The following is an 11,313-nucleotide window of genomic DNA, read 5'->3' as shown; positions in this document are numbered from 1 at the left end:
TATATTATTACAAAATTAAAATAACATTTTTTAAATAAAAAACTACATTTAAAACTATTTTTATATATTTATAGTTAATTTTTTTTTGAACTTGCAAATAGATAGAGGGTAATCTAACCGATGGGTCAGGAATGCCTGGCGGGCCACCAAGAGGGGCACCACTCACCACCAAAGGGAACGAATAATCGAACTCACGCCAATCCAAAGAAAATCTCCCACATATGCTCAACCAAGAGTAAAACTCTTGACCTCACTCACTGAGACCTATAACCCAGGATGCAGCACAACCAGCTAGGCTGGTGATCACTTGCATTTATAGTTAACTAATGTTAACTTATTATATAATATAATATAATAATAAATAATTGTTATATTTAGGATATAATATATAATATTTATATAAATTAAGCTAAATAGAATAATATTAAAAATAAATGGACTAAAATTTGACAAATAGTAATGTTACAAAAGAATAATATAAGTAGATTTAGAAAATAAAATAGGAATTGGAGATACTCTCATACTCCACACATTTTGATGTATAAAGTAGGTTTTCGACCTTTGGTATTGGGTTGGAGATGCATATAATTAAATACTACTATATGATTTACAAAACTGAAAAAATATTTTATAAGTAATTATATTATAGAAGTAAATAAAGTAGTATATTATAAGAGGAGAGACGAAGACTATATGTAAAGAAGTTTTGACTTAGACCTTTGTAAAGCCCGTCTACTCTTTGGAACATCAACGACCAAGTCATCATCTCCCACCTCCTCTTCCCCTTACATTCCCCCAAAATTTACTCTTCAATTCCATCTTTCATTCTTTCATCTTCAAATTCCACTTCATCCACCTACCATTTTTGCTCCAGCCATCATCCATGGCGGACCTAGTCAAACAGATCCTCGCAAAGCCGATCCAGTTAGCCGACCAAGTCATCAAGCTCGCCGACGAAGCCTGTATCAACAAGCAAGACTGCGCTGAACTCAAATCCAAGACGGAAAAGCTCGCCGGACTCCTCCGACAAGCGGCGCGTGCGAGTAACGATCTCTACGAACGTCCTACAAGACGTATTATTGACGACACAGAGCAGGTTCTTGAAAAAGCACTTTCTCTAACCCTAAAATGCCGGAACAACGGCCTTGTGAAACGAGTGTTTACTCTCATACCGGCAGCTGCGTTTCGTAAGATGTCGTCACAGCTTGAGAATTCCATAGGTGATGTCTCGTGGCTGTTACGCGTCTCCGCTCCTAACAATTCAACCGATGAGTACCTCGGTCTCCCTCCGATCGCTGCTAATGAACCTATTTTGTGTTTAATTTGGGAGCAAATCGCGATTTTGTACACCGGAAGCCTAGATGACAGGTCCGACGCGGCGGCGTCGCTTGTCTCGCTTGCGAGAGACAACGATCGGTATGGGAAGCTGATAATTGAAGAAGGCGGAGTCAATCCGTTGCTGAAATTGGTGAAAGAAGGGAAACCAGAAGGTCAGGAGAACGCTGCGTCTGCAATCGGATTGCTAGGTCGTGATCCTGAGAGCGTCGAACACATGATTCACGCCGGTGTATGCTCGGTGTTTGTTAAAATTCTCAAAGAAGGTCCCATGAAAGTGCAAGCAGTTGTCGCCTGGGCTGTATCGGAGCTCGTAGCTCATTATCCAAAATGTCAAGATCTCTTCGCACAACACAACATCGTTCGATTACTCGTTGGACATCTCGCGTTCGAAACAGTTGAAGAACACAGTAAGTACGCAATCACTAGCAACAAACCCACCTCAATTCACGCTGTTGTTTTAGCTAGCAACAACACAAACGGCAGCAACAACAACAACAGCAACAACAACTCCAATGGCGTTCATCATCACAATCCTTCCAACAAATCAACAAACGAAGATGAAGACAAGAGTCGAGTTCCACATCCTTCTGGTAACAACAATCAACCTTTCAAAATGCACAGTGTAGTTGCAACCACCATGGGAATGAAAGATGGCCAAAAACCTAGCAACCTAAACCCGAATCAGAATCAAAAAACCGAAAACATTACAATCAAGAAGCAAAACATTCATCATAACTCGAGCCTTTCCCTTAGTTTACACAAAGGGAGAGAATCAGAAGACCCTGCAACAAAAGCCTACATGAAATCAATGGCTGCCAAAGCACTTTGGCATCTCGCCAAAGAAAACTCCACCATTTGCAGAAGCATAACCGAATCAAGAGCTCTACTCTGCTTCGCAGTCTTACTAGAAAAAGGCCCAGAAGAAGTCAGATACAATTCCGCCATGGCACTCATGGAAATCACAGGTGTAGCAGAAGAAGATTCTGATCTAAGAAGAGCAGCTTTCAAACCAAACGCACCCGCTTGCAAAGCTGTAATCGAACAACTCCTTCAAATCATCGAAAAAGCAGATTCAAATTCAAAACTTCTTCTTCCATGCATCCAATCAATCGGGAACTTAGCAAGAACATTTCGCGCAACCGAATCACGCATGATCCAACCCTTAGTTCAGCTTCTTGAAGAACGTGAAGCTGAAATTTCAAAAGAAGCTGCAATCGCACTTGCTAAATTCACCTGTAAAGAAAACTACCTTCATCTTGATCATTCAAAAGCCATTATTGCAGCTGGAGGAACACGACATTTGATTCAATTGGTGTATTTTGGTGAACAAATGGTTCAAATTCCTGCATTGGTGCTTCTTTGTTACATTGCTTTTCATGTTCCTGATAGTGAAGATTTAGCACAGGCTGAAGTGCTTACTGTTCTTGAATGGGCGTCCAAACAGTCTCAATTGATTCAGATTGAAAAGGTGGAGAATCTTTTACAGGAATCTAAAGGTAGGTTGGAGCTTTATCAATCTAGAGGATCAAGGGGTTTTCATTAGATTTTTATTAGTTTAATTATATATAATGTGTTATTTGAAGAAAGTTTCTTACTTTTTTGGTTTTAATTTAGGGTTAAATGCAAGAAATATCATCATATTTATTTTGATTTGTTTATAATAGCATCCATTTTTCCTTTTTTTTTTCTTTTTTTATTATTCCATTGTTGTGTAATTTGGAAAATCTACCTAGAAATTTTTTAATATTGAAAGTACAATGGTGTAATAAAAGAAAAAAAAAGGTAGAATGTTATAATAAACAAATAAATGAAAATATGTTGCTATGTGTTGCATTTGTTCCTTTGTATGTGTTTCTTCTTCTCATGTAATAGGGTAGATAATATTTATTGATAATGGAAATTGGGGATCATATTGACATATTCAAAGATTTTATCTCTTCACTTTCATCCTTTCTTTTCGATATTGAAGAGTTATAAATGCATGAAATAGTTGATATGTCTTGCGTACTTTTTCTTCTCATAAATGCATAAAATAGTTGTGTACTTTTTTTTGATTTGTTTATTAAGCATATCCACTTTTTTGTCTTTCAAGTGTAGTCCTATACTTTGAAATCTATATGTAATTGTAACAATGTTATTCAAATACAAAACAATTTTTTGATCTTATAAATGGTATGGTTTTTATTTTTGAAAACGTATGTTCTAATAACAAGAAATTGAATGTAGGATGCTACATTGTTGGGTTGATTCTTTAAACTATAATTCCATAACAAAATTGAAATGAATGTACAATGTTGGAAAAGGAAAAAAATGAAAGTAAGATGATATTATACACAAATAAGTAGAGCTGACAATGAGTCGATCTGAATTGGGTTTGAGTTTAATCCGCTGAAGATTTAAATCCAACCCAACATTTTTATTTAAATGGGTAAATATTTCCAATCCAACCCAACCTTTCAAATAAATGGATTGTCATCGGTTTGACCTGTTTATGTAATTTCCAACCCAGTTTATTAAATAAATGGGTTAAACCTAGGTTAACCCACTTAAAATTAAAAAGTAAATAAATTAACTAAATATTACACCACTTAAGTTAGTTTAAAACTTTCAAAGTATAATAAAAGCACAATCCCAATTCACAAATACAAAGAAAATTTTCAAATAACATTAAAGATATGTAATTTCGAAATGATTTTGAAGAGTAACTAGTGTTGTCAGCGCAAAGAAAAAAGATAGCAGTTAGGATTGTATTTTTTAAAACATAAATAATAATACAACATTTTAATTTATAAATTCATACTTAGATTAGTAAATGGTACTATTTAAATAATTATTAAATTAAATATATATTAAAGTTAAACAGGTTGGTGAGTTGAAAACGTTTTGACAACATTTACCCAACCCAACCTATTTAATTAAATAGGTTAGACGGGTTGACCAATTTATCCTAAATAGGTTGAAAATCTCAACCGAACCTGCTAATTTTGGATTGGTTCAGATTGGGTTTGGTCGATTTTTGCAAGCTCTACAAATAAGTGAAGTTACGTATCTTACTTTGAAAAGTATTGTACTTTTAAAAGTCAAACTAGTTATTGCAATGTCATTAAAATACACTACAATTTCTACTTCTATAATTGTGTTGATTTTTCAAACATAGTGTTCTAATAAGAAAAAAGGTTAGATGTACAATGTCATAATTAGATATAAATTCCAAACCAATCTATATACTCATTCCTACACAATTAAATGAAGATAAGTTATTATTCCTTGAATTTGTCATTGCGTATGTACTTGTTGTAATGATATATAATCCAAGTAAACGACAAAGAGGTCATCTTCAATCTCATAAGCCATGTTAAAAACTCTTGGATTTTATTCTTCTTTCAAGAAAAATTCCATTTTTGAATTTTGGAATGTATTATATTTGTGGAAAGCATAAACCAGATGGTTCTTATGTCGATATTTGAATTCTTATCGAATATGTGCAACATAACAAAATTGCATTCATTTTAGGGGTTGTAAAAAGGACCCATGAGGATTTGATTGTATACACTCTACAAGTAACAAGATACCATTTTTAATCATACCATTTTTTTCGTCTAGGTTAAAACATACCTGAAATTCTGTCGATGTCTTTATCGTAAACCAGTTGTCATAAAACCCCACAAGCCACAACCCCTCTAATAGCCATATGATTTTCCAATGGTGCCACTTTCTCCGTTTTTCTATTTATAATCAACTCTCTTGTTTGATAAAAAGAAATAAAAATCAAATAACCAAAGATTACTTATGGTTGCTAAAGATTATATGTAGTTACAAAAGTCATCACCTATGAGGTCCTCACAAAGCATGATGATTAATTTTTACGCCTATAAGCCATTGGATTTATATCATTACTAGACAATGTTGGGTGTTATGTATAAATAAAATAATATAGTTAAAATACTGATAAATATATATTGTTAGAAATCTGCCTGGGGATAGTATCGAATAAAGTTAAATATGATTTTTAATTTAGATTAATTTTAATTATTATTATAGTTAATTAATTCTAAAGATTACTCATTTTGACTATTTTTTTTTCTTTTAATTTTGGATGAGGGTTTTAAATACCAATCACTATATTCCAAGTAGCCTTGTCAAAAATACCCGATACCAGAATTACTCATCCGATTTTTTCGGGTAATGGGTAAATTGGGTATCGGGTAAATTTTTTCGGATAATTGGGTAGCTTGATTTTTTTTTTCAGGTCAGGTATAGGGTACGTTTGTTGGGTTTCGGGTACACCTGAATTACCCAAATTATTAAATTTTTTTTTTCCGTAGAGCTTGTACTAGTTTTATTGCAGCTAACAAACTCATTATCTTGACGAAATTCAGAACATGGAAAAACTTATGGCTACAATTATCTTTAAACATTTTAAACTTTTAAATTAAGATCTTTAAGTATTTGTTTTTAATATCTTGTTAGATAAGATTAAATTGTCAAAAAATTACTTGATATCTCAAGTATTATTAACTAAAAAATCTCGATATTTAAAGTTTGAGTAACTTTCTTTATGTCTCGTTTGTTTATATAAACAAGACTAATAGAGCACGATATATTTATTTCATTAAATTTATTTTCAGGTGTCATTAAAAAAAATTATATATTTCGGGTAATACCCGAATTACCCAAACCCGCCCACTACCCGAATTTAATTTGGGTCGGGTAACAGGTATTTTTTTAACATGAAAAACCCGAATTACCCGGCTCGAATTACCCGAAACCCAAAAAAATTACCCGATCAACACCCCTAATTTAAAGTAACGTAATTCATTTTTGTGTAATATTTATTATTCAGTTAAATGTAATTTTTATTTTATATTATTTTAATTTATTATAGTGATTACTTAATTTAAAGATCATTTTGAAAAAAGAAAATATATTTAAAGAAATAGTTTTTTTGACGTCTTTTAACTGATTTGAATTTAGTTTTATGTTTTAATTTAACATAATATATATATATATATATATATATATATATATATATATATATATATATATATATATATATATATATATTAGTTCAATAGAGAACAATTATTAACCAAAGAATCAGGAAACCAATCCAAAGCGTCGAAATTTAAAGTTATCAATGGCAAAACGAAGTGTTGTAGACTTTTACAATGGACACACATGCACTGGATTATAACAAAACTCACTTCTTTTTTGGTTTTAAATTTTTTTAAGTCATATTTTTTATCGAAAAAAAAAACGAGTATACCGTTGTTCACGATTTTTCGTCCTATTTCCAAAGAAATCCATAATGATATATAAAAATCAAGCTTTTTTTTTTCGAAAAAAATTCACTTCATTTTGTTTGTTGAAAAGTTAAGGTCTATTTTTTATAGAAAAAAATTAATAAATATATCAAAATTCATGTTTTTTTTTGTACTTTTTAAACATAGATTCATATTCATGTAAAAAAAAAGCGTTATTTCAATTCAGATTCACATTGTGAACCTGTTCAGATTCATATTATAAACATGTTCAGATTCACAATGTGCATAATAGTAAGTAAGATTCATAGTGTGAATTTGAAATAATCGAGCTTTTTCACATTGTGAATGTTGAAAATTGAAATATTTATAGTTTAGATTCACAGTGTGAATCTGCACTTATCGAGTTTTTTTTTTTTTTTTTTTTTTTGAATCTTCTCCAATTCACAGTGTGCATAATAGAAATTAACTCTCCAAAATAACTCTATATAAATGATTATATTGTTACCTTTAAAATAAAAAAAATGTTTGATATTTTAAATAATTACAATGATAGAAATTAAAACGTTATGCAAATAAATTTTAAAAAAAATAATTAATAATAACAACAATTATAAATAGCATTAAACTATTTGTTATATTTAATTTTATTCATGAGTCACCCGCGGGTAGAGGTCATTTAAAATATTGAGATTATGCAGTTTCAATAGATGTATATATATTAACATATAATTCAAAATAGTCAATACACTATATCAACTTAGTATACGAATTATTATATCAAATTTAACAACATTATTGTTATATTTAAAAAAAATATATATATTTGTAAAGATTTCAGCTATATAGATGCTTCTGCGCAACGCGCGGGTATTCGCCTACTATATATATATATATATATATATATATATATATATATATATATATATATATATATATATATATATTAGACGGTATTTGGACATTTTTGTTTATTTGAAATATCAGTTTAGATTCTATATTTAACATCATATTAATTATTAAACTAAGTAGAAATTCAAAAGTTATAGTATCAAAATGAACATTTTACAACATATTTGAATTAATAAATTAAGTATATTAGGCCTAAGTATAAAGAGTTGATAATAAAGATAAAAAGTTGATAATAAAGATAAGAGTGAATCACAAAATGGTCCCTATGGTTATGGTTATTGCAACTGCAATCCAATTTTTATTTTATTTCTAACTATGTGATCCTTCAAGTTTTGTTTTGTCATGGAGATGGTTCCTCCACCCCTATATAACAGTTTTTATCATTTAAAATGTTTCTTCTCCATTATTGCTCCCCTTAAAAAATCCTCCAAAAATAAAGAAATAATGTTGTGCAAATGTGGATGGAATGTAGTGATTATGACATCAAATGTATCATAGATCAAATGTTGTGATCCCCAATTTACTCAATTCCATGAACAATCTCCAAGCTTAAGTGAAGGAAATCAAATTTCAAGCTTGAATTTGGAAGATTAATTCCATGTCCAGTTCGGTGTATTTTTGGTTTGTCGTTGAAATTCTAAATGACTTAGAATGTACGATGATGGGTAACTTTTTGTACTTTAAATGTTGTAGTTGATGGTTGTATTTTGGTAATGGATAAGTTTTAAATGACTCATTTTATTTTTAAAATCTTTTTATCATCTTATTTTAAATGACAAATTTCATTAAAACCAAACTATTTGTGATCATTTTATGTCTAAAATATTATCCGACATTTTAAAAATCTAATTTTACAAACATACATAATATAACATAAAATTAAGCATCACAAAACATAAAACATATCGATGTGTTTTAAACTCAGTAAGCTTTAAACTTATAACTCTAACCAATTTACTAGCTAAAACACAATATAGTATAGTAGAGTAAGTAAGAGATCGAACACAAGGAATGAGATTTTCAAATAAAAACTAAATGTTAGTAATTAAACTAAAAAAAACTTTAAATGGGGTTTTGTCCGGTCTTCCAGGTTCAGAAAAACTTAAATTGAAATACTTCATTAATTACTTCAAACAAAAGCAAACAACTAGAAAACCATGTTTAATCAGGAATAAAAAGCACTTTCGTTTACCTTCGAATCCCCCTTTTTCCTATGGTTAATTTCAAGATGATGTATTTATTTTGTTGGTTACCAATTTATGAACATTAATTACAATAGTCAAGCAATTGAAGAACACCAAACTGATTATTAGATATTTATTGGACTATGAATGATAAGATCTAATAGTTGTCGTAACGCCCTCAAATTCGGGCTAGTCAATTTAGAGACAATAAGCATCAAAAATAAGTTATCGATGGAATATTATTTAGAAGGAGTAACCTTAACCAAGTGGTAGTATATGTTACAAGGGTTCTGTACATATAAAGAACGTCGAAATCCGAGTTATAACGAAGAAGTTATGGCCCGTTGAAGTTTTACGGCAAAACCGGCACGACACCGGGTGACGTAAATAGTGAATTTATGATAGAGGAATTTTTGGCCTTAGTGATCTAAACAAAAGTTGTAGTATACGTTAAACCAAGAGCGTGCATAAAAAAACCCCCAAATCTGACTTCGTATGAGGAAGTTATGAATTTTCTAAGATTTGGCATGATTTTGTCAACGAAAATTTGTTTTAAAGTAAACGAAGTGTTGTCCGAGTACCGAGTCACCACCTTTGCAGGTGAGTGCATAGTCCTTTTCATGAACATGATTTTAATACAAGTATTGATTGAAGTATTAATTATATGTTTATGTGCGAGTTAATTGATGTTGCCTGAAATACGTGTTAAAGAACATACATGATTATATATGATGATTTAGGATAAAGAATAAACCTAAATTAATTATGAGGAATATTGGGTAGTATTTTCTTACGAGTACGAGTGAGTTATACTCAGAGAATAGAAATTTAGTATATGTCGTTGATCCGGGAGCATGGATTAGACATAGTCATTGTCCCTAGGCCGAGAGTATGGATTAGACATAGTCAACTATCATTAATCCAGGAGTATGGATTAAGACATAGTCAGTTGTCCTTAGTCCGGGAGTATAGATTAAAACATAGTCAGTCGTCCTCAATCCGGGAGTATGTATAGGACATAGTCATTCGTCGTTAATCCGAGAGAATGAATTTACACATAGACACTTGTCCCTAATCTGAGAGTATGGAAATGGCACAATTATTGATCCGAGAGCATGAATTAGATCTGAGAGTATGGGTTAAGTAACATGTAAAATTTAAGGTCCAAGAGTATGGATAGTCTCGTTGTAAGGATTAATGAGGTGGGGTAAGAGTTGCTTATATATATATATATATATATATATATATATATATATATATATATATATATATATATATATATATATATATATATATATAATGGTGAATTTGTATATTTTGTGAGTTCTAAATTATATATATGATATAACATTGTGGGATTTACATCTCTGTGTACTCACCAGGTTTCCCAACCTGACCCACTTAAGCTTATTTGTATCACAGGTGTCGATACGAAGTTACATTACACTGAGAGATTAAAGAGATGTAGATCACTAGTGTAAATGAATGTAAGTTCTTTTTATGCTTATATTTCTGCATTGACGATGACATCCCAAATGTTTTAAAATGAATAAAAATACATTTCTTCAGAAATATTTTGATAAAGTATTTATCATGTTTTACAGGGAACAAATTCCGCAACATTTTCACTAAAAGAGGTACTCTGATTTTTATAAAGCATAAACAAAATCGGTCTTTTCTGGCCGTGAAAATGGGGATGTCACAGCAGTTGCATGAGTTGTTTGGTCACTGGAAGTACCAAGGGAATTCTATAATCGCAAGGGTCGAAGATGGTTAGAATTCAGAGACCCTTCTGAGGACGGGAAGTTGGAGTGAAGGTTTGCCAGTTCAGAGCAATGGTTATGGTCTTCGCCACCAGCCTAAAGGACTTAAGGATTTGGTGTTGTATCATGGGAATCAATTGGGGTTATCGGTCTTGCTGAGATTTCGGGGAGTCTCAGTGGTTGGGCTCTTAGGAACTTGGTGGCTGGATCAGGTATGAGACTGTGTGACATCCCCAAAATCTCGGCCAGAAAAGACCGATTTTCATTTATGCTTTTAAATATTTTCAGAGTAAATCATTTTGATTTGAAAGAGTTGCGGAATTTGTTCCCAAAAACAAAACATGATAAAACATTGTTTACCGAAGCATTTCATAAAAGAAATGTATTTTCATTATAATCAAAACTCGGGGTGTCATGTTCCGATACAGACCAATAAGCATAAACGAATACATTACAAGTCATATAACAAATATAAACATATGCAGACTTGTAAACAAAACAACTTGATGGTTCATCCATCTCATGCCCTTCCGCCACTACCTGTAATACAATTTAAAACTGAGTGGGTCAGGCTTGGGAGCCTGGTGAGCATATAGGGTTTTCAACCCACAATAAATATCATATTTAATTTTCACCAACCAACAATAACCCAATTACCCATTCCCGTTATTCTCACTTTAATGTCCCTAAAACAACTAACATAAGGGACCTAGTCTAAGAATATTTCATCGGGGCGACAACACATGCTTCGGGGGTACCTCAGCAATATAAGTCAAATAAGGCAACCATGAGGGGGATGGAGTACAGCGAATGAACACCCAAGTTCATTAACACCTACAGGTGGCGAACCTGCTA

At 31.6% G+C, this 11,313-nt stretch overlaps 1 protein-coding gene across 1 annotated transcript; it reads left to right on the top strand.

Annotated features, from left to right (window-relative positions):
* The first annotated feature begins 701 nt into the window (after nt 1-701).
* LOC145097256 (uncharacterized) lies at nt 702-3,016 on the top strand. The gene has a single exon (XM_079034790.1). It carries the CDS (start codon nt 884-886, stop codon nt 2,879-2,881), a length of 1,998 nt encoding a protein of 665 aa, XP_078890916.1. The 5' UTR covers nt 702-883; the 3' UTR covers nt 2,882-3,016.
* The last annotated feature ends 8,297 nt before the right edge of the window (nt 3,017-11,313 follow it).

Source organism: Lactuca serriola, chromosome 4 (assembly GCF_051521515.1).
Source record: "Lactuca serriola cultivar US96UC23 chromosome 4, Lser_US96UC23_V15, whole genome shotgun sequence".
Taxonomy (NCBI): domain Eukaryota; kingdom Viridiplantae; phylum Streptophyta; class Magnoliopsida; order Asterales; family Asteraceae; genus Lactuca; species Lactuca serriola.
Note: the sequence above shows the minus strand (reverse complement) of the source record. Positions and strands in the feature narration are given on the sequence as shown.

Excerpts from the sequence above, each read along its gene's own strand:
- LOC145097256 (XM_079034790.1), top strand. The coding sequence starts at position 884 with ATGGCGGACCTAGTCAAACAGATCCTCGCAAAGCCGATCCAGTTAGCC.